Source organism: Bombus affinis, chromosome 12 (assembly GCF_024516045.1).
Source record: "Bombus affinis isolate iyBomAffi1 chromosome 12, iyBomAffi1.2, whole genome shotgun sequence".
Lineage (NCBI taxonomy): Eukaryota > Metazoa > Arthropoda > Insecta > Hymenoptera > Apidae > Bombus > Bombus affinis.
This window is the reverse complement of record NC_066355.1, coordinates 11,025,129-11,051,275: the sequence shown is the minus strand read 5'-3', so window position 1 is coordinate 11,051,275 and position 26,147 is coordinate 11,025,129. Positions and strand designations below refer to the sequence as shown.

Genomic DNA, 26,147 nt, shown 5'->3' with positions numbered 1-26,147 from the left:
CGTGCAGAGGTTTATCTATTGAGACCCTTAACACGACAGAAAAAGGTTACAAAGAACATTTGAGCGTGTTTCGGATTAAAAACAATTCCAACTTTGAAATTGAAAACTGAAAGAGTATAAAAGATTCAAATTTCACAAAGTTGTGACATAGTTTCTCGGCATCCGTTTACAAAGGCAAACATACCAAATAGCTTTTCGATATTTTTGATCTACCGATATATCTCAACTAAAATATTGGAAAACTTTATCGGAAGCATAGTAGCTCGGTAAATAATGTAGAGCTTTCGAATACGATTTTTCGCATATTTTCTAGAATTTTATGAAAAATTGAATAACGAATGTGTTATACCATCATACCTTCATATTTATATCAGTTTAATGAACGTATATACAAATTTGTTGCTGCGACATATTCGATACTACGAAATACAATATTTTAACAGCATTATAAAAATTTATATCACTTCTATCGATAAGAAATTCAAGTTGAAAACAAATGTAAGGAAGAAATGAAAAGGAACAGAAGAAACCTCTTTGATGTTACTTTTTTCTATGTGTATAAACATCTAGAAACAGAATTTATTATTTATCTTATTTTCGTTTCAGATGTATAATTTATTTAAATATATATATATTTAACAATATTTTGTAGCATGATTCAACAGCGATTTTCATTCAAATTTATTTAAAAATGAAAGCACACATCATTAACTTTGTCGGTACATATACGCATAAATGTATATATTTATCGAGTGTTGTAAAAACAGGAAAAAAATTCATGTTGGTAATAAGGTTTTCTACCAGCAATTAATTACCGAACACGACCTCTATATGCAGGCCAGTCATGCGCAGATCTTTGCTCGTTGAATATTTCTTTTTCGATATGGCTACCGAAAGGTTTTGTCGAAAACAAAATTAAGGAAGCAAAAATCTACACGGGCAGAATTACTGAATATGACCATCGTGCATTGGTAATTTGGTAAGTCAAGCTTATTCTTTTTATTTCGATGTTATGAGAGGTTATAATTTAAGGGTAAAGTCGTCGAAAGAAATGAAAAAAAAAAAAAAAAAAAATAGCAGTGTAAAAGGGAGAATTAATTAAAAATCAAGGGTTCGCCATTTGGCTATGATCGCTTGATTGCCAAAAATTAGCGACGCGAGTGAAAAATACCACTGTATTATATTTTTATGGATTAAATCGATCGAACAGCCTTTTGGTTACCTGTATTACAGGTTGTTCTGAAATTTTCATCATGATTTTGTTATTCCTATTATGTTATTAGCAGCATAATTTGTTTAAGCAAGCACCGCTTAATAAAAAGACACACATTGTTTATATAAGTCTCGTTTATTCTCCTATTAACAACAAAACTCACAGCTTTATTCGTATTAGCTGTGTTCATTCTATATATAACATGATTTTATTTCAACCTGAATGGCTATGTTTTTCTCATTTTATTATCAGTCGCAAAGTAATTTTAAATATTAACTTTGTGTGATGTTAGTGTCTTTACATGGTGCACTTTGTTTAATGTTTTGTGGTACTTGTGTATTCTGGAAACATTATTGGAAATATGAGGTTTCCTTCCTATCGGTAAGTAGCTAGGGATTGATTCTTATATTCCAAAAAAATTATAAGTAGTAGTAATAGTAATAATAATAACATAAATTACTTCTTATTTTAAAAAACAAATCTCTTTTAATATGAATTCCTTTAGGAGCCCAATTGCATTTTAGAGTTGTTAGCCTAAGTGTGTAAGTACATATATAAAACTTGATTTACATTATGAAGTGTGTTCTAAGAACTTGTTTAAAATGTATTTAAGTATTTGTGTTGTATTTTCTATTGCTGAAATTATCTATTCAGCAATATTTTACAGCACTTATAAGCAGTTAGCATTAAGCTATTTGCTTTCAAACATAAAGTTATAATAAACCTATTTAATATAAAATTCACTCTATGGAAACTTCACATTTAAATAATATTATATGTGTATATAAATTGTTTTATATACAATTATTATATTGTAGTATATACAACACTAAATGGGTAAGTATAGTTTTTTTAAATTTGTAGCTTTATCATAACAAACGTTGAAAAAAATAAATCACAAATGATTAAATGAAATTGCTGCTGCAGGGTTGGCTTATAAAATAACATTATTATTCTGTGAATATATCGTTTCTACAGATATTAGTGAGCATTGACTGTATATATATTACTTTTATAATTTCAAGTTTTCTTTAGAGTAACTATATATTTGTTTCCAATTTATTATTTATAATTAATCAATAATTTATTTTTCTATACCATTAACTTTATGTACTTTATAGTAATTGTAGTGCAATTAACTAATTCTTATACTTTCACGCCAGCCCTAATGCTGCATTGTTATCATTCTCAAACATGATAGCACTTTTATATTTTCAGAAAACTCAGCAACAGTTTTTCATAGACGTGGTGAACCATGCAAAACTTTGATGATCTTGATATAGAGGGACGCAATCCCTCTCATTTATCTGAAGCAGATAAAGAAAAGGTAATGCGTAATAGGAATTGTTTGTAAAAGATATTGTTATTTATTAGAACCTTAGATATATTGTAATACATACATACGACATATCTAATCCAAAGCAGAATTCACAAAGGAAATCTGTGTTTCTGCTATAAAAAATCTTCTACTACTTTCATGTTCAAATTAATGTTATATATTTATATTCTGTGATATGTTATCTGCCCATTCTATGAAATGTTTATATTTCACAGGAAGAATATGATCGAAAACGTTTAATGAGGAGCAGTGTCACTGCCGAAGATGGCACTCTCAGACCTGTATATTCTGAGACAGAAGATGGTGATATATGGTGTCATATCTGTAATATTGCTCTATTTGGAGCTCATAAATTACTAAATCATAATATGTGTAGTCGTCACAAAATGAAATTAAACGAATGGCCATACCCAGTATTATTATGGTCCAAACGGTCAGATATTGTGAAAACAGCACCACCTGTTCAATCAACGGCTATTGGTGATGGCTTGGCACCTGGAGAACCAATACCACCTGGCATGGAAGATCAAATAACTAGAACAACTACGATTCAGATGAGTCTGGATCGACATAGAAGTTCACCGCTTGTTGGTCTTGAATATCTGCTTGAACTGGTCGATAATGACTCTTGTGAACCCAGTTATACATGTGTTTTGTGTGATAAACGAGGTGATCCTCGCACTGTTATGGCTCACATTACCAGTTATAATCACAGAATAACTTACCTAAATAGACATTTCCCAACAATATCGCGAGCAATTATGGAATTACCGCGTACTCCTAATTATAAGCGTGGAGCTAATGAAATATCTGTGTTAGTGGCAAAGAAGATCGAAGAACGATTTGGAAGATTACAACCGCAGTTGGTCGACAAGAATCAATTCGAAAAGAATAAAATGCAATACATCAAGAGGGTCTATCAGGATTATCATTTTAGGTAAGTCATGATATTTACCTTTCCACATTTTCGGCTTTCTATACGGTCGAACATTATACGAACGTCGGTTCGCGTGATTTTACCAATGTTTATGAACGTGATTCAACAAGGTGCGCGTTAATGATCTTCGTAATTTAATTTACTTTTCCTTTAAATCAATGGCTGTTTCCTACGTGCAGGGAAACGCCAGAGTTAACATTTATGGATGTTTACGATGTGCGATGGGTAACGAACTTTGAAGAGAAGATGGCAGAAATGACTGGTAATAGTAGTTCAAAGAAAGGTGAGTATATGACAATCTATATATTCAATGTATATTATTTGTGTATTTACAAGTATTGAATCGTTCAATAATCTTGTATTAAGATTCTCAACCTGCCAATGAGAAGCAAGACAATAAACATAAAAGTGAAGATAAGAAAAACGAAAAATCATCGCCGAAGAAAACAGACTCGAAGTCAGATACTACTAAATCGTAAGTTAATGCTTACCTTTGATTACGAATTGTGTATATAATATTTTGATTTAACAGGATTCGTTTAATGTTTTTGTCAATATTTAATTTTTGACATTTTCTTCGTTTAAATAAATTTGATGAGTAATATGATAATCCAGAAACAATATAAATATATGGAATATGATCATATGCCTTCCTTCGTTAATAAAGCCACTCAAAATCAAGTGTTGAATTAATGTTTTGTCTTTTTTTAGGGGTTTCAAGATCCGTATTCTCACAAGGGATAAATTAAGTATTCGTAAACCCCTAGATAAAGACGAAGAGAACGTGAAAAAGTCCCCTAAACGCCCCTCCGACGAGACGAAATCTCTCTCGTCGCTTTCGAGCATATCAAGTAGCCCATCGCCATCGCGTTCGAGATCACGATCACCTATTCGTAATCGTAAAGCCAGTTCAGTAGAAAAAAGTGGGAAATATCGTAGTAGATCGCGTTATTCGCGAGATCGTACGCGTTCTCGCACTCGTTCACGTTCACGTTCCCCAGAACCTCTTAGGGAGCGAGATAAGTGGGACAAATATCGAGAACAAATTAGACGTGCCGAAGAAACTCTTGATCGCGCGTTGAAGTTCCACGAGAAAAACCCAGAAAAGCATCCATCCTATCCCGACGAATGGAAAAAGTTTTGGAATAGGCGATATAAAGAATTACAAGCCGAAGGTAAAGATCCAAGCAAACATGACTTTAAACCGGAGTGGATCGAATTTTGGAATAAACGAATGCGGGAAATTCATAACGAACAGCTGCAACAGCGGAAGGAAGAGATCAGGAAACGATTAGAATTACCGGAAGATAAGCCACCGGAAAAATGGATTCCATCGAGCAGGCGCGACAGATCGCCTAAAAGAAGTCGCCATCGTGTGGAGAGCGATGACGAAGTGGAGTATGTCGGTACGAAAACAATAAAGACGGATTATTATGATCGTCATGATATTAGGGAACGTGATTACGCTTACTCTTCATACATACGTGGAAGAGGAAGCATGTATAGAAGCACTTATTATCCTCGAGGAATCCCACCACGTACCAGACCGATACATTACGCTACACCATATCCGGTAACAGACAAGTCTCCGAGCCCTATACCAGACGAGGTATTGACCGAGGATTTAGAAGTTGTCGGTTTATTGCGATTACTCACGGCACTAGAGGGTCAGTTAGGTTCTCTCGGACCAAAGATAGTATCCCTTCTTTCGAAAGCGTTAGCAGCGGAAAAAGCGAAACCTAATTCTGCCGAAGAATTACTATATGACGAAGAAGTGTGTGTACTATTTGAAACAGTTAAAGAAAAATTAAAAGGCCAATTATTCGCGGGAATGATAGAAAAAATGGCCATAACGCCAACAAAAACCGCGATACAAAACATTGCTCAATTGCTGCATAAGGCGACAGAAAACAAAAAGAAAATGGAGGAGGAGAAAAAGAAAAAACACGAATTAGAAGCTGCCAGATCGACGAGCTATATGCCTAGAACAGCTATCTACCAAAGGCCGGTTGAGATAATTACACCCGCCATTAAGTCCGAACCCGTTAGCGTACCTGGTGTCGGAACTGTAGATAAGGTAGCTATAGCTCAACAGATAGCAGCTGCTTTGGTAGCTCAAGGTAGATCTAACGTGTCGCAAGAAGAGTTAGAAACTCTCATTAACGCAGTTGTAGGAATGGCTGAGGCATCTAAAAATTCTGATAAACCAGTAACTACCGCAGATTTCGTTAAAGGACTATCAAGCGGAAGTAATACTCTACCTGAGGCTACAACGCATGCTGTACCTACTGTTTCAGTAACAACGGTGGATACAGTTGAACGCCAAGCTTCTAGAATGGAGAGTTTATCGGATTCAGACTTGAAATCGCTTTTACAGAACTTTAAAGACCTGACCACTCAGGAACAACACGGACTTATTAATTTTTTAAAGAAGTTAGAAGTAACCGATCCAGTTCGAGTAGAAAAGTTAAGAGCGTTTGTTAATTTGGGCATGACGTCGATAGCGTCAGCGGTACCAAAAATAAAATCTCCAACGCCAGAAAAAATGGAGATTACTTCTAAGTCGAATAGGAGTATTTCTCCATTCTCCGGACGTAAGGCAAATCAAAGTCTCGTAGAGGAGGAAGATAAATGGAAACCTAAGATAGATATGTTCGCGAACGATGACGAGGAAGAACAACAGATCAAAAATGACAATGACGATAAACAAAAGACGAAGTTGGATTTATCAGATGATGATGATGATTACACGTTTGAAGATATATATAAAGCAGCGGATAAAAATGTTAGTGAGAATGAAAAAGCAAAGAAAAAGTCACGAGCGTTTTCGAAATCATTGTCGAATTCGCCGCGATCATGGACGCGCTCTCACTCGCGTTCGAGATCACGTTCTCCCGTAAGATCAAAGGAATTAACGAAAACTAACGACCCAAATGCGATTTTAAACGAGACGAAGCGACTGATAGCTAACATAATGGGTGATCTTCCAAACAAATACGTGCCAAAATCGCATCTACCACTCGGAAACGATAATTCTGAGAAAAATATGGCGAAACCGATAGATTCAATGTCTAATACATCAACAGCTTCAATGCCGAGTTTTTATAATCAAGAATATGTTCAAAATAATCAACAATCTTGCTCCCGTCCACAAGGACCTTCTTTAAGTTATCCAAACATGTCCAGTCAACAATTCCAAAATTATCCTCAACAAGTTTATAGTGGTAATCAGGGTTACATGGACAATAGTTATAATTATCAAGGATACGGTGGTCTAGGGAATCAGGGTCAATACAGTGGATCGTCTATGACATCGAATCAATATCCGACTCAACAAAATTACGATACATCAGCTTACGTTGGACCGCCCACGGCTCATTCTTCCAGTTATTCACAGCAACAACAACAACAACCATATGGAAATTACGTGCAACAACAGCGTTTCTATTAACGTGATATTCGATTTACAGGCTATTGAGAATATACAGAAATTTTACATAATTGTAAAGCTATTTACAATTGTTAGGCGATTTTTACCTTAGATACTATTGCAGTGTCTAATGTGAATGTTTAAATGTTACTAGTTCAAGAATCCTAATCAAGGTTTAGAGATGATCAGGATCCTGTTGAGTTTATAATTTAACAGAATTGATGTAAATACGTTTTAATATAGCGCTCTTTTTCACTACTACGTTAGTATAATAACTTTTTCACTACTACGCCAATCAGAAGTACCCTGATCATTTCTACAGGAGAGAAAAAAGGTTAATAATACGCTTATTTCATTGTCACAGGACTTCCCGATATATTTCACATTTACATTTGTCGTTTCTCTTCGTGCAGAAAAATTTATTTCCCCGTCGTTTTTTATACGTTTATAATCGCGCATCTCTCCCTCGTCGGTAACGAGAAAATTAAATACATAAAAAAAAAGAAAAAAAAGAAAAAACAATGAAATCTTTCTTAAAGTGTATCGCGTACAGGCGTGGAGTGAGTGTTTCTAAAGATGGAGTGTTTTTAAAAAACGATCAATGTCAACGGGATGAAAGTAAGTAAAGAAAAAAAGAACTTGAAACGAAAAAAACGACTACTCTATATTACAATTTTGTTATGCTAATTTTAATTCGATCAATTGTTCATCGTTTTATAATTTAGCAGTTTCAGATACGTGTGATAAAATATCAAAGGAGTCGAAAATAATGATGTTATTTTTACAAGCACTTTTAATGTTTAAAAAAAATATATAAATATATACATAATATCAAGGGTAACTATATGTAATTTTACAGTAAAAAAAAGAAAAATTGTAAAAAGCATTAGATTAAATGAGTAAACTATAATGATTTCATTTGTAAATACTTTTAAGCGTGTAAGTTTTTCATGTATCTGCGAAACTACAAAGATACAAAAAATCCTTAAACTCGATAATGGTACTAGTGAGATTAAAGCACATAAGTTTAATTGTATAAAGAAGGAAAAAAACACATAAACGAGTTATATTTCTTCTTATGTTTCGTATTTCTATTCTAACAAATACTACAAAAAAGGCAAACAAAAATTACGCATTCCAGTCTTCATAAACGAATAGGAATCTGACTTGGACACAGAAATAATCGATATATTAATACCATGTGGCTGCACAGTGCACACTGACTAGAGAGTTACAAAGATTTCGGCTATTTCGTGCCTATCGATGCACACAGACTACCATGTGTCGTATCACAACGAATCGTATAATTATATATATATATATATATATATAATTATATTAATATATATAATTATATACATACATATATATATATATATATATTAATCAAAGCTCACGATGCGGTTCGTACAATATTTACACGTTTCTTTACAGACTTTATCGGAACGTATTAAAAAATTGTCTACTTCGGTACAAGACCTCTCATCTTTGGATAAACCGGCGCTGGGATTTGAGGGATCTTTCCAACGCTTTTAGGTCGTACTTTCGCGGATTGTAAACGTGGTTTCGATCTAAGTTTCGCACTAGACGCATCGACGTCGATGTCTCCTTCGTCTCGCAACGCTTCTTCGAGAACAGCTTGAATCGTAGGTGCGATAGCGGGTCCTTGATAGTCTAACGTCGTTCTAGCTGGCATATCTAGGTCTAGATTCAATATATTTTCACCCGCATAACGACTACCTCCTCCCATGGCTAGAGCAATTCGAGCATATTCGGAGACTGGCCTACGGGCACCAGGAATCGACGTGGGTCTCCTTATCAAGTCTACGCTGGATGGTTCTGTTTCCTTTACTACCCAACCGTCTTCCTCTTCGTCGAGGTGAATTCTCGATAGGATCTTATTCTTCTCTTCGTCGGGAATGAAATTCTCGATTATAAGATACTTTAGTTTTAGTTCCTTCATTAGCTCGTGTTGAGTTTGTTCCAAGTCTCTTCTGTCTCTGTTGAAGTCGTTAGTGACGTCCTCGAGTTCCTGCTTCAGAACTTGCAACTTATTGAAACATTTCCTGAGCTTCCTCGACTTCACATCCACTTCTTGTTGCAAGTTCGAATAAGTTTCTTTCACGCCTAGCATAGTTAGCTCTTCGTCCTCCAGTTTCTGTTGCATTTCGACCTCTCGTTTCTTTCTCTCGGCAATTTCCGCGGCTTTCTGTTCTAGCGTTCTCTGTTGTTCGTTAGTATGATCAATGATATTCTTACCACCGCAAAGCATCTTACTTTCCAAATCCTTTATTCTCATTATCAGTGCCTCGGTCTCTTGCTTCTCGGCTTTCAATTGTTCCGCAATTAATTTCTTATCCGTCTCTATTTTATTATCCTCTCCCCGACTGTCTTCCGCTTCCGACTCTGAGTCTATGGCTTCGTCTCCCTTCTTTCTCTTCGACTTCTTCTTTCGTCTTTGCACAGTGCCCTTTTGCGCCAGCTTCTCCTTCAATCGACCGATCTCTTCCTGATACTGTCTCAATAGCGCGTCCTTCGGATCTTCGTTTATTTTTGGTTTGTTCTTAATGTTCTTCGCCCGATTCGCGTACCGTAACGTTGTCAAAGACTCGTCGTAATTGTAACTAGCGGGCCCAATGTTTGCAACCATAATGGTCTTCGAGTTACCACCTAAAGAGTCCTGCAGCAGCCGCGTTAACTTGGAATCTCTATACGGCACGTGCGTTGTCTTCCCGTCTACCAGGGCCGAAATTACATTTCCTAGTGCTGATAAGCTCAAATTGATTTTACTGGCTTCCTTGAGTCTCTCGCCAGAGGCTCCAGTCTTGCTTTGCCTTTCACTGCCCGCCAGATCTACCAGGTTCAAACGACCCACCCTAATCCCACTGCTATCATCGATCGATCCCATTTCAATAGTGATCAAAAATATCGCGTGCGACCTAGAACTATGTTCGTTCATATTCGTCGCGCCAATGGTTCTATTCTGATTTCCGGTGTTCATCAACTGCTGAATTTCAACGGCGCTCTTGCACACCGACGTGGATAGGTCTTTAACGAATACACCGGTGTCTGGTTTCTCCTTCAACTCGAATCTGAGACTCTGATCCGGCTGCAAAAGATCGCGAATCTCTTCCTGATATATTTCAAGGTAACTAGCTCTCACCAGGTATTGCATGTTCTCTGATCTGCCTATGTGATTAAAAATATGCTCGAACGATCGTGGAATTACACCGCGTCTCTCGTGATCGCTCTTCAGGCCCTCCATGGTGTACGTTTTGCCTGTTCCGGTTTGGCCGTAAGCGAAGATGGTACCGTTGAAACCGTCAAGAACCGAGGATACCAGTGGCCTGACCGTTTCCTCGTAGAGGTCTTGTTGGCTGGAATTCCAGTCATAGACCGCATCGAACGTGAAAACTTTCACATTGTCGGTGGAAGGATCGTCCCGCGGATGACGAATCTCGACCACTCCCCTCGAAGGGAATACGTCGACCACACGCGTATAACCACGGGCTAACTCCTTCTCGTCCATCGGTCTGCAACGCACGACCACCTGGACGCGCTGGGTCACGACGTCCGCCGAGCCGCTCGTCTTCATGCTCTTCTTTTTCCAGGTTTTCAGCTGGTTGTCCGACTTATCCATGTTGACGGCTGATACGACTTCACCTGAGAAAAACGCAACGGTGAGACTCTGGACTCGAGCACGCACGCAACTACTTTGCAAAATCAATACTTAATCCCATTCGACCCATTGCAAAACCGGTGAAATTGTGAAATAACCGTATCGTAAAAAGTGATAGTTGATCTTGTAAAGAAAATGGATAATATCGTGTTTTATGAATTAATAAAGGTTTTATGGAAGTAACGTGACGTCTCGTTTGTTTAATTTTACGATTGTACGTGTACTTCTTAGCAATTGTTGCCGTTAATGGAAAAGTGACGAACAAGGCGCCGGTTGACGTAACTGTTTGTACTTGCGTGATCTTTAGCGTGTAGGAGTAGTGTGTAGGATCCGCTGCATGGTCGTTGATTAATCGAAACACAATTGTTTTATTCCTCCGAAGAAAGCTAAGTATCCGTTTTTTCGTTAACGACAAGGAGCGAGAATACCCGTAAGCATCTCGTAATTCACGCATATTCCGATTTCTTTTTAATTACGAATTAGAATTAAGCAGAGAAATCGTAAAAATTGCGTTGGAATGCGGCCGCGGCTTTGTTAATGTTTAGCGAGAAACTTTCTTGATTTTTCGAAGCATTCTTTGACTAGATGCTCTGTTATTTTTAACGGGAGAAAAAGAAACGAAAGTACGTACACGTAGTACACCTTAACCAAACATCGCGTGACACGTTCTACATAAATGTCGGGACTGTATATTTTTCCAACAATACACACTTACCTTCTGAAGTTTCTCAAGACAACAAGCGCACGCACGTACAAGACACGTTACTATTAAGGTACGACGATTTTTCGTCGTATCCGCATGTTACCCTTATCCGCAAAGTATTGATCCATTATTTGCTTTCTAGGATTTACACTAACGCGCGCTCTTTTTATTTCCACTTGTTCGAACAGTTCTAATTCGTGGGTTGGTCTGAGTTCCTCCTTTAATCAGAGCACGATGCTCGAGCGAATCATTAGAACGATTGACGATGCATTGCGATAAAACGCAGAAACAACCGCATCGTATTTTGACAGGAAAAACGTATTACAATCAAGCGTGCGCACTGAACTTCCCTCACTCGTTTCCACGGACTTACTGAATCGATCTCTCGTTTAATCACTGGATATATTTCTCAAGATAGTCGTGTCGATGTTGGTATACGAAAGTTTGTAGAAAGAAATTTACTTTATCGACGAATCGCATTTTCATTTTTTTAAAACCTTGAAGGAAACAATAATATTGATATAAGTTATTTAATTCACATTAGAAAAGTTAATCGATATAATATTATCTGAAGAATACTATGACGGTAAAATAATAACTATTTTTATATAATTTTGTGTTTTTTTAATTAAAATATGTGAATGCGGTCGTATGTATATGCATACGTATACATATATATATATATATATATATAACTGTTTCATTCGAGAATTATTACGTTATGTATAACAAATATTTCACATTTGGGAAATATTAAGTAAATTTCATAAATCAAAAGGCAATTAAAATATTATTCTTATCTATAACAACGATCTTTTGATCAAGGAAATGACGTTTTAGTTTGTAGTTAGCTTCGTGGCGTGCAAGTCACCTCGAAAGGGTGCTGTGACAGTGTTATTACAAACATTATTACATTTAATTAGTAACTGAAATCAATGTTGAAAAGTTAGAAGAGTTTTATATAGATTTACAGTGAAGTTAGTATAATACATTAAATTGATAGGAGTAAACATTCTTGTTGCATAAAATCATTCCACTAAAAGCTTTTTCAGCACTTTGTATTTTAGCCTGAAAATATCATTTTTGGGAATTACTTTTATATAATTATTTTAATAGCAGATTACTCGAAGTTACCCGTTTCAAACAGAATAAATATAGAATTATATGTATAATTTTTTTTCAGTTTATTGTTTTAATGTCCTAACTCTTTGCTGCTTTCTCTGTTTCAGACAAAATGAAATTGTGGTTAGTTGTAGTTCATATCATCTTGGTCGCAACCAACATATGGGTCACAGCACATTTTCATGAAGAGCTTCCCAAAGACAATGAATTTGCAGAGTTTGAAGATTTTGAAGAAGACAGGCCAGCTCAAACAATCAATGATCACAATATAGAACACCTTAAAGAATCAAATAATAATCAGGATTTCGACGAGGAAGATGTTCTAATTGTGGATGGTGATAGTGAATTTGATCATTTCCAAGATGAAGAAGAATTTGAGGGATTAGATGCAGCTGGAGGAAATGCAGGGCCAAAAAGTGACGAACCTTCTACTTTAACAATCACAAAAATACCGATTCATCTGGGTCCAAGATGGGATAGCTTTTACTTAGAGATACTAATGATTATTGGGCTATTAGTATATTTTATCAATTATGTAGCAGGACGTTTTAAAAATGCCCATATAGCAGAAGTGTGGCTCATGGAGCATAAGCAGCTTTTGATGGATAATTTCTCTCTTGTTGGAGATACAGGAAAATCAAGCAAAGATATGTCTGAAAGTTGTTTGGTAAAAGAAAGTCAGTCTCATTATAGCTTGTATTGTTCAGGGAGAGTTGGATGCGATTCCATGTTAATTGAATTGAAATTAATTAAGAGGCAAGATTTGGTTGCGGTACTAGCACAGCTTGTGAAGCCTCAAAATGATCAGGCCCATATACGTGTAGAATTAGCAAAAGATGAAACAGATAGTTTTGTATTAGCAATAGCTACAAAAAGGACTGCAATGCATTTAGTACGTGACATGGCTGATATTAATGTTTATTGTCCAGAAAAGAGGTCAGGGGAAAAATTTGGTCTTCCATCAGGTTTTTATGTAATGTCTGAAATTGCTGAAGCAGCATCAGCTATTTTAGATACAAGAGTTTTACAAACATTTTCAAAGTTTGCACCATATATAGATTATATACATATTAGTGACCAATTTAGTGGTCCAAAACAACAAGAGTAAGTATCAAATACATTTTGTTTTAAGAATAATGTTTTTCTTGCTTCATGTTGCCATACCTTTAATTTCACTTTAGAGATACAAGTCAGCTAACAATGCCTGAAGTAAAAAGAGTTTTACTTGTTGGAATAAATATAAGTATTAAAGGACGTACCATTAATGCAGAAGGTCAAGAAAAATTAAAACTCCTTTTACAATTAACCTTCTATTTATTAGATAAATTACGTCGTTTTAAATTATCCAAAGAGGTTTGAACACACACACACATATATACATATATATGTATTTTTTAAAATTATATTACTATTCTAATTTATACTGTTGTTTTATTCATTGAAATTTCATTCTATTTTTAGGGTAAAAGCAAAGCGGATAAAAATAGATTAAGAGTAGAGGAAGCATTTTTAAAAACAACTCATGCAGCCAGAGCTGAAGCAGCTGCACACCGAAGAGAAGAACGTCGTAGAGCTGAAAAGGAACGTATATTACAAGAAGAAGATCCTGATAAACAAAGAAAGTGGGAAGAAAAAGAACAACGAAGACTGGCTAAAAGACGAGCACCTAAAATGAAGCAGCTTAAGGTGAAAGCATTATGACGAAATAAAATTAACTAATTATAGAGAATTTGTTAAAACTTTTGAAGAGCTATAAGTTGCTCAATTGAACTGCCTACTTAATTTAACTCATATAACAAAGCTGTATCATTTCAACCATATTTACGTATTTCTTACAACTATCAAAATTTCATTAAATAGCTTTAAATTGTCACAAAGGTATAGTAAGTGCATATTACATACTTAAAATCGACCTCTGTGAGATAAAAATACTTTTATATTTTTTATTTATGATATATACCTCCATTTTGTTTTCTTGTTGAAAATATATCTCATTACTGTTACATATTTATTTTGCGCATAATTATTATAACTTGTCAAATAAGCCATAAACTCAACATAATATGTTATAAAGATCTTTGACTTGATAAAAGTGCAGCAACATATTATGGAGACAATATATATAATTGTTGTTTTGGACTGATATTAATATTACTTATTGCACAATTTTTGTTAAAATCTACCCGTTTATGTTATAAATATTCTTATTAAATATTTATATCATAATAGTAGACCATAATTATAAAAAATTTTTCACGTCTGTATGCTTTCAATCATATTGAAATATGATGCTCGTAAATCATATTAAAATACTTAAAGCATATTCTTTTGATTAATTAAATAATAATATATATGTATATATTAATCAAAGTAGTTAAAATTAAATAGAGTAAAATATAAGTGAAAAATGGAACAAAAATATTAAGAATATAGGATATAAGTATAAAATATTAGTATGAAATTTATATTGATTTATAGAAATTAAATATTGAATAATAATGATATGATGTTACATACTATTTCAGTGTGCATGAACTGAACATTTAAACGTGAAACTTTATTCAATATTTTTTAATCAATTAGCTAAATGTCATAAATATTATTCTTAAAGCACTTTTTTTATCAACACTTTTCGGGCAAATCATTGTTATTTCATAGTATTATATTTACATAGATTAAAAATTATAAGTAAGGAACGTACTGCAGCCATTGATATTATGATGTTATTAAACTTTAAAAGTTATGCGAGGATTTTGAACAAAAATGAAATATTTAGATTTCTAATAAAGTAACGTGAACATGAATTTATTATACTATTTATTATATATACAGATACTTCTTTAGAAGTAAAATAAATTTTTCATTGAAAATGAATGATACAAGAATATCTAAAATAATTTTTCATAAACAGATTGCATTGAAATCGTAAAATTCACATTCAATTTGTATGTACATATGTGCATTCGAGTACAAGATATTTCACATGGAATATTGTACATTGAAATACAATTTTTTATTAGTATCGATGACTGTCTTACAAAATAAAAAATTGTGATCAGATATAAAATCAGCTATAACGATATTTAGACCACCATGGCCAGGTCGTTTTTTATTTATCCACGGAAGAATTGCTTTTTGACACGATGGTACTAAATCTCTCTGCAATGTACCGCATAGATGTTTCAATACATAAGGAATATCAGGTGTTAAGAGGCATTGTGATACAAAACCGATTTGTAATGGTCGCGTCTTCAATTCGATATCTAAAAAGTTTATAAGCTCGTTAACGTTAACAGTGTTAGGCCATGGAGTACGCCACAGTCCACTTGGCCATAAACTTTTATAATTTTGTGCATATTCGTTTCGGTAAATGACGATGACTTGGTACTTTTCCAGGTTAAGCCAATGTAATGTGATGTGATTAAACGTAGATGCCATGGGGCATAATTTTGTTTGAAATATTCGGAAAATCGTCTCAACGAGATGGTGATGATCCATTTCTGAGAATGAATAAAAATGTTGAAAATCTAGGATTACGATCTCGTTATTGTGATAAGACAACCATTCTGCTATTTCATGGAGTGGCTGATATATTTTCGATCCGTACAAGCCATGAACAAAATAGATATTCCCATCCATTGGCTTCGTCGCCACGCGTAAGTCTAGATATCGAATTCCACCATTGAGCTGATCCTTGATGCTTTCATGTTGTGTAATGGACCAATTAAAAATAACAGGTTTTGAAACGAACGAACAATAGCGACCAAGAGCTCTGATGTATCTTGGCTCGTCGGGTCCCACGTCACTGTGCCGATTTATGGTATAAGTCATCGTATCATGAGAACCTATTAGAAGTTATCAATTTATATTACATCTACTAATTTTATAATTTTGAGGTCAATATAATTGTATGAAGCGGGATCATTAGTTTTTAAATATATCGAAACATAACTGACAATGTGATTCAAACATTTTCATTTGATGTAAAATTTTGTGTACGTCGAAAGAAATTCTAAATTTGATATTAATTAATTCTTCTATATCTAATAAAATTAAATGATCTCTTTAAAACTTCGAAATATAAATATTAGTTTTCTAGCTTCTAATATAGATTTTCATAAAACGAAAAAATATTTTGAAACTTACCAGGTATCGCCAAACGTATTATGGGGAGGCTTTTCAAAGCTTCTGGTAACCGAGTCATCCAGTATTCTAGTTCCTCGTCTACGGTGGAGTTCTTCCGTTTTGATCTGTGTGAAAAATTATTGACACCTTTAATTTCATATTCCATTTTATTATATATTTAGTGTCAATGTTGCAGAAAATTTCCTGATGAATTATTATAACGAAAGGACGAAATGATGTAGGTGACGTACACCTACTCGTCAAATGACTCGTCAGTAGATGTTCTCCATGCTTTATATCGCTTTTTCAAATTAACGTTCCCACGGTGATGGTGCATTAATCACCTCGCACCTTCTTCCGACACACAACTGGACGGTACAGATTCATAGAACCTAACCTCATGGTCATTCGGTTATTCAGCGTCCCTCTTTTCTACAACCGAGAAGTTAACTGCGGGAATGAGTTCATTAGAAAAAAGATACTGTTAACGACACGCTGTCATGATATTTATTTATATAAAAAGATCTTTGAATGTTCTTTTTTTGTGAATTATTGTAGTATTCTCAATATGTATGATTTAAAAAGAAGTGTTTGACACAAATAGTACGATTATATTAAATAATTCTAAAGATAAAATTTAGTGAATTAATTCAAAAATCTAAATAGTGCATGTGAAATTTTATTTTTCATTGAAATTTAACGAGAACAGTATTTTATTTTATGGAGCTGCAAACATACATCACATAACATCACGGACGAGGTACTGGACAATGGTATACAATATTAATGTAATTTTGTGCTATATTGAGTCGATAAAGTCGCATATGACATACAAATGGTAAGACAGTCAGGTTATACATATTATATTCAATATTCATTGAGAAATTTCATTCGACAAATGAAATTAGAGAACGGATACCTTATTTTCTCTGACATCTATGTTTCAAACTCAGTATTAACTTTATGCAATGTAATATGATATGTGCATCAGGCTTTTCTAAGGATGTGTCGATTCAAATCCGGCGGATCGATTTTCTATGTTTCCCGCTCGCCAAGTTAAATATCTCCACCAATGGAAAATGTCAACCAATAGAAATTTCCACCAATAGGATATCCGCTAGATGATGCCATTCTACGAAAAGTTAGTCAAATGTTGAAAGTTGTAGCGGTCAAATGTATCACTTTTGCTTCCTATACGGTATAACAGGTAATATGCATAACTTAATCTATTAATTAAACAATATTCCATTGCTATTTTATTACCGCTTTTACATTATTATTAGTTTCGTTAATCGATACGTGTTTGTTTAAGAATTTATTGAATATTCGAGTATCTCGAATAGATCATTATTTGAATTCTTTCGCTCATTTGATAATTAGATGTGCCGGTACCTCACATTAAGAACTTTTAAGATAGAATTTTAATTCGGTTATTGTTTCATTTTAATATATATAATTGATATGGAAATACTGATACAATATTTCGTATTTTGATAAAGGTCAATCACAGTTTCTACTTCTTCGTATCTTCTGGAGAGGATATACCGATGCTTCAAAAGCCAGAAATGTAAATATTATTACACGTTATATTCCCACTAATTTTATTTTAAAAATAAATTATAGTATTTTACGTTTTGCAAACGTACGATAAAAGGACTACTTACTTGTAAATTGATATTTCAGATAATAGATCTTGAATGTACATGCGCAAAAGGAGGGTGGAGGAATCTCCACGTACAACTTTCACCTAGCCAATTAGTATTATTTGATATACAAATACTAATTACATCACTGCGAGATACAATTATGAATTTTATAGCTTGATTGGCTGCAATCGTTATTACGTTTTTGTGTAAATAGAAAATTTACTCGGTACTTAATTAACGTCTGTTTAAATTTTTATTAATTACATATAATTATTATAAAAATATAGTATCATTTACAAATAATTAAGTTGAGCTTTTTTAAGTTCGGTGTACTGTCCAGTTTAATAATTTGCAATAAATAACGGAACTATGATACATGGAAGATATTAATTTTTGTATTAGTAATTAATAGTTTGATACCGCCTCATACAGAGTCCCTCCGATTTAACAATGGGATATATACATGTATTTATTTATTTAGATATGTATTATTTCACGATTTTGAACTTGGACTTGAACTTTTGTTTGTTACATTAGTTTTACTTCCTTAAATTATTATACATATAATATTTTAATAGTAATCTTTGATAATTTATAATTAAATTTATGTATATAATAATTTAAGAAAGTAAATTAATCAAAAGTTCAAGTCCAAGTTCAAAATCATGAAATTACGTATCGAAAATATTATAAGATTTGGTACTAACTTTCTACTTTAATTAACTTTAGATATATTCCTCCTTTTGGCGCTAATAAGAAAGCAGCTGGATCAATTACATACGGAATCATAGTTTTCTCGCAAACTTCAACTTTATGATTGCGAAGTATTGTTATCAAACCAACTTTGGATTGATAAACTGCAAATCGAGCGCCTGAAATATATTAAGTATGTCGTTGAATATATCGCAGTACTTCTTAAAATTAATGTAGTATCTTTGCAGCATTAAGAAAAAGATAACTATAAGATAAAATAGTTAAACACGTACCAATACAATTTCTTGGCCCGTCACCAAAAGGCAAATAGTGCATGGAATCTCGTGATGCTACGGCGTCATCGTTAAATCTTTCAGGAATAAAAGCATCAGGATTTGGATAAATATCAGGGTTATGATGAATCGCATACAATGGTATCCATACGAATGTCTTTTCCGGTATGGAAACTTTAGTGTTGTTAAAAGTATAACTGCTCACTGACTTTCTTAGTATAAGTGGTCCAGCAGGATACTTTCTTAACGTTTCTGCAATACATTTAAGCAATAAAAATTAGTTTATAGTTATTAAACAAATGTGAGTCAAAGTTACGGTAAAAAACGGATAACACAAGTTACGCACCTCGAAATACTAGATCCAGGTATGTCAAATCTTTTATTTGGTCATATTTCAATTCACCGTTGTTTTCCTCAAAGTGTTCTCTAATTTCTTGCCGTAATTTGTCTTGTATCTCGGGGTTTAAAGCTAATTCATAAAGGACATTGCTTATAGCTGACGAAGAAGTCTCAAATCCAGCAATGAAGAAAACGAACGCTTGAGCCGTTAATAGAGTGTCCGTAAGCTCTGTACAAGACGATTAAAGGATAACGTGAACTGCTTATCAGAGATAGCTATCGTGGGAATTGCTTAAAAATTGCTAATAAGAAAAATTTAAGGTACTTACTAATATTTTCCAATTTATCTGGATGTCTCTTAAGTTCCATAAGCATATTCACAAAATCAGGCCTCACGATGTTGTTGTCATCCCTGTACTTCATCGTATCAACGATTATCTTCGTGAAGAACGTAGTAATTTCTAGTGGTGCCATTATGGAACCGAGTAAATTGTAAAGGTAAGGAAATATTTGTCTAAATCGAAATCTCAAAATTTGCCCAAAGGAAGTGGCAAACACTTGTTTGCCCATTCGACGAAATTCACTATCTTCGTCGGATAACGCGTTCATTTCTATACCAAAGGCACAGCTACCTATTACATCCGTCGTATATTTGGCTGTTAATTCGCGACATTCTATGGGCTCGCCTTTCGCTACCAGGCTATCGAGGTACTGTTCCAAGTGTTTCGAACATTCTAATATCAGAGGAAACATCTCTTTAAGCTTGCCAGATGTAAATACTGGCGACAGTCTGGTTCTTAATGGACGCCATCTCTGTGACTCCAAATTGAAGAGATGTGGAGATAGTGGTTCCGCCTATGATCATTTTTGAAACTGGTTCGATATTCGACAAAAGATCGCGGTGTGTTGTTAAATAGTTTAAAGAAGCAGTGTGCCATAGCACGGTTAAGATTCACGGCTTACCAGTTAGCTTATTTACCTTTTCGTGAACAGGAATCCCTCGATCAGCAAATACAGAGAAATCTCTTATTAGGACATCTTTTATGAGCTCCGGATCTTGAAGAATTAGTATAGGCGTTTTTCTTGTAAATATTCCGATCATTGGCTCATCTTTGTACTCCTCCCAGAGTTTCTTCAAATACGTGCACATCGATGTCCTTAGCAACATTACATCTTTGATGTTACCGAACATTGGTACAGGCTTTGGTCCAGGTACTCCTCGGACTTTCCAAAAATCGAAAGTCGAGGTAAGGTAGTAATAAAACGCGAGAAGTAGTGCGATAATTCCGCAAATAATTTCAAAGTAGGTTGCCATTGCGCTACTCGTTGCTTCTAATCTGATGGGCAAACGATGATTCATAAAAGTAAATTTTCTGCAAGATATTGTTACTACTTATATTTTCATAGTAAATTCAAAATCGTAAAAATTATATGTTAGCAATGTATTTGCCAGTATTTTGGGGTGAAAATCAATTCTCAATTAAAGTTAGATACAATTGAATGAAAAGAGTAAGATTGAATTATTTTTAGTTTCGACGTGTAACGTAATGAGTTTAAGTATTAAATAATTATCGTTTTTAATCTGTTTGGATGTAGAACAAGTATGTGTCTGTCGTGACATGTATTGATAGAATCAAAACTTATTTGAAACGAGGAAAATAATATCAGGAATTTTTTAATTGATGTTCCTTCTTTAAAGTTGTCGTTTGTTTCTCGTTAGTTAAGTTAGTTAACAAAATTTATATGTGATATATTTATTATAATGTAAAAATTAAGTACACAATTTTAACAAACCATTAAATCATCTTTTTTTTCTAAATATCTTTAGCACATGATACTGGAGTTTTGTCGATTTGTCAAATAAAAAGGAAAATAAAAAAACTCGTGCAAAATTAAAAAACAACGATAGACATATATATATATATATCATTATTATATCATGCGTGCGAATGCGTTTGTAGACAAACTCGTACTACTCGATCATTAGCAACTTGAAACTGTGCTTCAAGGTCGACAAGAAACACAGCAGGGGCATGGAAGAGTTAATAATAGTGATTCATTGCATATATTATAATATCACTTTGCATATATTGTATAACAAAATGGTTGTATGTAACGCGCGATAAACAAAATACTTACGACGCTTGACACGACGTAGAAATTCACTGTTTCACACTATTTCAGATGCTCTATCGCAGCGGAATCTTCTCAGTGGAATGGAGTGTGCATGATTCGATGAAACAACGTAATGCGCAATCAAAATGAGTTGCATAAACGTAACGTTAATGACTAATAAACAGTCACACAGGTCACATGTAGCTAGCAGATCGGCATTTTATTTGAATAGTATTTAATGCGGGAAAAATAAGATTAATGAAACGTAATATGTATCTGTTTTGTCTGCGGCTATACTCGCTTGCACGGTTCTACCGACTAACTGTCTAGGAAGAATGTTATCGCTAGAGTACTGCATTTAACTGAGGGATCTGATCGATGTAGAGTGATGCGCAGCTCTGTAGGTGTCGCCGTCAGTATTGGATACCTACTGATTAAACAAAATACTATTGCACGGGAATTAAAAATGACTAGAATACATAGTAACAAACAATTACAAATCAAAGAATGATAATTCAGATATTTATTTTGAATAATAGCCAAACCGCGATCTACAGTAGCGTTACAAAATCCGTTAGTAGATCAGACTCCAGGATGTCGACATTTTTCCTACTAAACCCAGATTCCATAGCGTTTATCTAAGTGCATATCATGCAAAAAGAAAATGTCATTCTCTCGGAGGAAAAAACATTTCCATAGTTGGAAATGCTCAGTCTTTCTATTCCCATTAATTTCTCTAGTACTATAATGTGATTCTGGTAATATGTACGGATATGTATGGATTCGTCAGATTCGCCAGATTTTTGGAGAAAACATTTTTCTAATATTTCATTACATTGTTGAAACAGATCCGTTATAGATAATAAGTTTGTAGAAGCACATTTACTACAAATTATAGTAATTATTTGAATTTATTAAAAAATATTTCGTATTTACAAATATGATAGCAATAATTAGAATAATAATAAACAGTGTTTTTATCAATTTCTTCGCAGAAGAATAGCCTAGTACGTTTTTATAATTTTTTTTTATTATAGAATAGTCAAGAAGTGCAAAATACAAAATCTTGAAGCGACAAATAAAAAATATGTTACGTTATGTTTGAAGTTAAAATCTATGAATAGCTACCGTTCAAGTAATAAATTCAACTTTCTACTTTGCTTATTTTCAAGTGAATTCCACCCTTAGGAGACAATGTAAGGGAATTCGGGTTATGTACATAAGTAGTTATTGTCTTTTCACAAACATCAACTTTGAACTTGTGTAATATTTTTATCAGACCCATTTTAGTTTGATAAATCGCAAAACGTGCTCCTGAAACAATAATTAAATTCGTTACGTGGACACAAAACAAATTAAGAACAATCATTTAATTCAATATCTGTTCTTGCTTTACCAATGCAATTTCTTGGTCCATCGCCAAACGGTAGATAGCACATCGGATGTCTGGCAGCTACCGCGTCTTCGTTAAATCTTTCCGGATCGAATTTCTCAGGATCCGGATAGATATTGGAATCCCTTTGAATCGCATACACGGGAATAAATACTTCGGTACCCTTAGGAATCGTTACCTTTGTACCACTAAAGGTGTAATTCGCGTTGCATTGTCGCCTTAGAAGCGTTCCTGCCGAATACTTTCTAAGCGTTTCTGTTTAACAAAAGCAGATACGCGTAATTTTAATACGTGGATAAATATTTTTATTTCTACAATTTTTATGGCGTAATTTTAATATTTAGTAATTGATTTCACGCGTTAATTTGGGGTTAAATGCATGAACATTCGCAGTTAAATTATCGATAAAACGTCCAACAACAACGTACCCTTGAATATTTTGTCCAAGTATTTCATTTCTTTGACTTGTTCGTATTTCAGGTTTCCATTACTTTTTACATGGAATTCTATTATTTCTCTCCGAAGTTTATCTTGTATATCAGGGTTGAGGGCCATTTCGTAAAGTGCGTGCGATATGGTCGTCGAAGACGTTTCGAATCCAGCCGCGAAGAAGACAAAAGCTTGCGCAGCGAGAATTGTGTCCGTTAACTCTATAAAATTTCATAAAATTATGATAGAACATGAGATATATATTATAATGAATTAATTATATTGTACTACTTTAATTAATAATTCATCAGTATTCTGCGCTACAATGTTATCTATATTAAACGTAGCAGTTTGCGTAATTAAGCAATTGTCCAATCTCAATTTGTCATTAATTCTCGTATAACAATGGCTGAGTAATTAAAAACCTATTTAAAGATACAATTAATTGGCTTACCAATATCCGCCAATTTTTCCGGGTGCTTCTTCAGTTCCATCAGCATGTTTATAAAATCCGGCCTAACGATGTTATTTTCTTCTCTATATTTCATCGTATCCGCGACCAGTTTTGTAATAAATATACTTACTTCCGATTGTGGTATCAAGAACCAAAGAAAGTTATACAACCGTGGAAAAGTATCTCGAAAGGTTATCCTGAGGATCATTTTCAAATTTTGGTCAAAGATCTTTCTTCCTATTCTTCGAAATTCACTCTCTTCGTCTGACAGCGCATTCATGTTGATACCAAAAACACAGCTTCCAATAACGTCAGTAGAGAATCTCGCTGTTATTTCGCGGCAATCCACGAAGCCTCCTTTTTCCACAATCTTCTCCAAGCATTGTTCCAAATTTTCGGCACACTCTAATATCAGGGGAAACATTTCCCTTAGTTTACCGGAAGTAAATACTGGTGAGAGTTTCGTTCGCAAAGGCCTCCATCTTCTCGCTTCTACGTTAAAGAGATTTGTAGCCAATGGATCAGTCTGCGATTAAAATTAAGTTGAAACGATTAATCTCGTAGAGTCTTGATAAAAGAGTATCGGAATTTTTGCAATTAAATTATACTATGTTGAAAAATATATTAATACATATATCTTTGAACGATAGTGTACATTGTACATACCCGTTCAGAAACATTCAGTCCCCGATTGTTGAACGTAGAGAAGTCTTTGATTAAAACGTCCTTGATGAGATCTAAATCGCACAGAATAAGCGAAGGCGATCCTCTCACGAATATTCCAATCATTGGTTCGTTTTTGTATTTCTCGTACAGGCGTGCTATATAGTCACCTATACTGATCTTTCTCAGCATAACATCTTTGATATTTCCGAAACCTGGTATAGGTCGAGGCCCGACAACGCCACGATCTTTCCAAAAATCAAACGTAGATGTTAAGTAATAATACACAGCAAGAAAAACTGCGACGATCACACTTAGTATTTGAAAATAGTCAGCCATGTCGATGTACCGTCAATTTCTATTCCGACGAAGGTTCGTCGTAGACTGACGTCGTTAAGCGAACTGCTGTGTAATTCTCTGCCGAGAACACATCACTCCTGGAATTTATAATGCTGGCGCACGAATATTCGTATCAAATGTGTATAGACTAGATTTTTAGCTCTTAATGCTTACAGTCCACATATCTGCCACAGAAAGAACATGAACTTGCGTTTTCTTGCTGCTGAGTATGTTAAGTAAATAGAGTTAATCGGGCTGAATCATCTCACGCAACATATTTCGATATAACTTGTATCTACACAAAGTTCTGCGAACATGACGATGGTTTTATTTATTCATTGCTCAAGGATATGGAAAGTTAATTTTATAAGTAATCACGTATCTCTTCGCTCGTTATCTCGTTAATTAACATAGAAGCTATTTTTCTACGAGTTTTAACAAATGTTTATCTCCCGCGTGTTTATAGTGAGAAGATTTTTTATCGATTCTCCGATTCTCCGAAAGAAACAAACAAATTTTAATGACTTGCGTTTACGATGTCAATGCCCTGTTGTGTGAGTTTCCTTCTAAATATACAGGGTGTTGTACAAATCGATGTAATACAATCAACGATGTATCAAATCAATGTAATCGATGTAAGCCATAAAGAAAATTCTTTCCATGAAAAGTATGGAAATTTTTCACGCTTACAAATGATATTCGATGCGTTTCCTCTCCACTTCAAAACAAGGCTGTGTAACGAGTTTTTTCAAGTATTCCTTCTGTATCTTGCTTTTCATCGTATACAATCTTGTATTTATTGTCATGTTATCTTCTATTCATTATACATTTTCATATATAATAATTGAAGTAAAACCGCTGAAATGCATTGAAACATGTTGTGATACATAGAACAGTATCAGTTACGCTAATGCAGAAATGCATTATGGTCATAAAATAGTATCTGTATGACTTCGCTCATTAATTGCACATGATGATTATATAATGATATGTAATCGGTACTGATGTTACTTCAACGTGCGTAGGTAGCTCAATCCTACAAACGAAGTCCCACAAAGGATGCAAGGCAAATGTAAATATTATTTCACGTTAACCGAAGAATCTGGTGGATTTGATATCACATCGAAAATATTGATTGTATGAATGAAGAATACAGAATACTACAAACTACGAAGTCTTGGATGCTTTTTTTATGATTATTTCTCACTATAGATTTTACTCTCTTTCTATCTCTC

The 26,147-nt window shown here is 34.2% G+C and overlaps 5 protein-coding genes and 2 long non-coding RNA genes across 14 annotated transcripts; 3 read left to right on the top strand and 4 right to left on the bottom strand.

The window, feature by feature from the left end:
• Window positions 1–807: 807 nt before the first annotated feature.
• Window positions 808–15,953, top strand: LOC126922798 (PAT complex subunit CCDC47-like). Of its 5 annotated transcripts, none has more exons than XM_050735677.1 (6): window positions 808–979; window positions 2,432–2,540; window positions 2,768–3,489; window positions 3,669–3,772; window positions 3,856–3,964; window positions 4,201–7,467. In XM_050735677.1, the coding sequence occupies exons 2-6, from the start codon at window positions 2,469–2,471 to the stop codon at window positions 6,938–6,940; spliced, it is 3,747 nt and encodes a 1,248-aa protein (XP_050591634.1). In that variant the 5' UTR covers window positions 808–979; window positions 2,432–2,468; the 3' UTR covers window positions 6,941–7,467. The 5 variants fall into 5 exon arrangements, with proteins under 5 accessions (XP_050591634.1, XP_050591637.1, XP_050591638.1 ...); XM_050735678.1 differs by lacking the exons at window positions 808–979; window positions 2,432–2,540; window positions 4,201–7,467 and adding exons at window positions 12,531–13,527; window positions 13,605–13,776; window positions 13,885–15,953 and having other exon boundaries at window positions 3,470–3,489; XM_050735680.1 differs by lacking the exons at window positions 2,432–2,540; window positions 2,768–3,489; window positions 3,669–3,772; window positions 3,856–3,964; window positions 4,201–7,467 and adding exons at window positions 12,531–13,527; window positions 13,605–13,776; window positions 13,885–15,953 and having other exon boundaries at window positions 813–979.
• Window positions 6,913–11,693, bottom strand: LOC126922812 (kinesin-like protein KIF3B). Its single transcript, XM_050735737.1, has 2 exons — window positions 11,314–11,693; window positions 6,913–10,582 (listed from the first exon to the last, which is right to left on the bottom strand). The coding sequence occupies exon 2, from the start codon at window positions 10,557–10,559 to the stop codon at window positions 8,382–8,384; it is 2,178 nt and encodes a 725-aa protein (XP_050591694.1). The 5' UTR covers window positions 10,560–10,582; window positions 11,314–11,693; the 3' UTR covers window positions 6,913–8,381.
• LOC126922842 (PI-PLC X domain-containing protein 2) lies at window positions 15,213–17,377 on the bottom strand. Of its 3 annotated transcripts, XM_050735786.1 has the most exons (4): window positions 17,287–17,377; window positions 16,806–16,998; window positions 16,570–16,673; window positions 15,213–16,268 (listed from the first exon to the last, which is right to left on the bottom strand). In XM_050735786.1, exons 2-4 carry the CDS (start codon window positions 16,883–16,885, stop codon window positions 15,403–15,405), a joined length of 1,050 nt encoding a protein of 349 aa, XP_050591743.1. In that variant the 5' UTR covers window positions 16,886–16,998; window positions 17,287–17,377; the 3' UTR covers window positions 15,213–15,402. The 3 variants fall into 3 exon arrangements, with proteins under 3 accessions (XP_050591743.1, XP_050591742.1, XP_050591744.1); XM_050735785.1 differs by lacking the exon at window positions 17,287–17,377 and having other exon boundaries at window positions 16,806–17,034; XM_050735787.1 differs by lacking the exon at window positions 17,287–17,377 and having other exon boundaries at window positions 16,800–17,016.
• A 189-nt stretch (window positions 17,378–17,566) lies between these two features.
• On the top strand, window positions 17,567–18,092 carry LOC126922860 (uncharacterized). Its single transcript, XR_007712958.1, has 2 exons — window positions 17,567–17,755; window positions 18,048–18,092. It is a non-coding gene; the product is annotated as an uncharacterized LOC126922860 (long non-coding RNA).
• A 679-nt stretch (window positions 18,093–18,771) lies between these two features.
• LOC126922828 (cytochrome P450 6a2-like) lies at window positions 18,772–21,993 on the bottom strand. The gene is made up of 6 exons (XM_050735768.1): window positions 21,659–21,993; window positions 20,499–20,856; window positions 19,849–20,374; window positions 19,527–19,748; window positions 19,181–19,432; window positions 18,772–19,066 (listed from the first exon to the last, which is right to left on the bottom strand). The coding sequence occupies exons 2-6, from the start codon at window positions 20,832–20,834 to the stop codon at window positions 18,897–18,899; spliced, it is 1,506 nt and encodes a 501-aa protein (XP_050591725.1). The 5' UTR covers window positions 20,835–20,856; window positions 21,659–21,993; the 3' UTR covers window positions 18,772–18,896.
• On the top strand, window positions 18,941–19,687 carry LOC126922863 (uncharacterized). The gene is made up of 2 exons (XR_007712960.1): window positions 18,941–19,080; window positions 19,136–19,687. It is a non-coding gene; the product is annotated as an uncharacterized LOC126922863 (long non-coding RNA).
• Window positions 21,994–22,526: 533 nt separating the features above from the next.
• LOC126922829 (probable cytochrome P450 6a13) lies at window positions 22,527–25,204 on the bottom strand. 2 transcript variants are annotated; one of them, XM_050735770.1, is made up of 6 exons: window positions 25,087–25,204; window positions 24,577–25,010; window positions 23,911–24,436; window positions 23,456–23,677; window positions 23,031–23,282; window positions 22,527–22,948 (listed from the first exon to the last, which is right to left on the bottom strand). In XM_050735770.1, exons 2-6 carry the CDS (start codon window positions 24,910–24,912, stop codon window positions 22,779–22,781), a joined length of 1,506 nt encoding a protein of 501 aa, XP_050591727.1. In that variant the 5' UTR covers window positions 24,913–25,010; window positions 25,087–25,204; the 3' UTR covers window positions 22,527–22,778. The 2 variants fall into 2 exon arrangements, with proteins under 2 accessions (XP_050591727.1, XP_050591726.1); XM_050735769.1 differs by having other exon boundaries at window positions 24,577–25,136.
• Window positions 25,205–26,147: the final 943 nt, after the last annotated feature.

Bases quoted from the DNA above. Each gene is read 5' to 3' on its own strand.
- LOC126922798 (XM_050735677.1), top strand. From the start codon at position 2,469: ATGCAAAACTTTGATGATCTTGATATAGAGGGACGCAATCCCTCTCAT. The intron at 2,541-2,767 runs GTAATGCGTAAT...TATATTTCACAG, and splicing joins CTGAAGCAGATAAAGAAAAG to GAAGAATATGATCGAAAACG. The intron at 3,965-4,200 runs GTAAGTTAATGC...GTCTTTTTTTAG, and splicing joins AAGTCAGATACTACTAAATC to GGGTTTCAAGATCCGTATTC.
- LOC126922812 (XM_050735737.1), bottom strand. From the start codon at position 10,559: ATGGATAAGTCGGACAACCAGCTGAAAACCTGGAAAAAGAAGAGCATG.
- LOC126922842 (XM_050735786.1), bottom strand. From the start codon at position 16,885: ATGCACCATCACCGTGGGAACGTTAATTTGAAAAAGCGATATAAAGCA. The intron at 16,674-16,805 runs GTAGGTGTACGT...TTTTTCACACAG, and splicing joins ACTGACGAGTCATTTGACGA to ATCAAAACGGAAGAACTCCA. The intron at 16,269-16,569 runs GTAAGTTTCAAA...AACTTCTAATAG, and splicing joins AATACGTTTGGCGATACCTG to GTTCTCATGATACGATGACT.
- LOC126922828 (XM_050735768.1), bottom strand. From the start codon at position 20,834: ATGGCAACCTACTTTGAAATTATTTGCGGAATTATCGCACTACTTCTC. The intron at 20,375-20,498 runs GTAAATAAGCTA...AAATGATCATAG, and splicing joins GGATTCCTGTTCACGAAAAG to GCGGAACCACTATCTCCACA. The intron at 19,067-19,180 runs GTACGTGTTTAA...AATATATTTCAG, and splicing joins CGGGCCAAGAAATTGTATTG to GCGCTCGATTTGCAGTTTAT.
- LOC126922829 (XM_050735770.1), bottom strand. From the start codon at position 24,912: ATGGCTGACTATTTTCAAATACTAAGTGTGATCGTCGCAGTTTTTCTT. The intron at 24,437-24,576 runs GTATGTACAATG...TTTTAATCGCAG, and splicing joins GACTGAATGTTTCTGAACGG to ACTGATCCATTGGCTACAAA. The intron at 23,283-23,455 runs GTACGTTGTTGT...TTTGTTAAACAG, and splicing joins CTTGGACAAAATATTCAAGG to AAACGCTTAGAAAGTATTCG.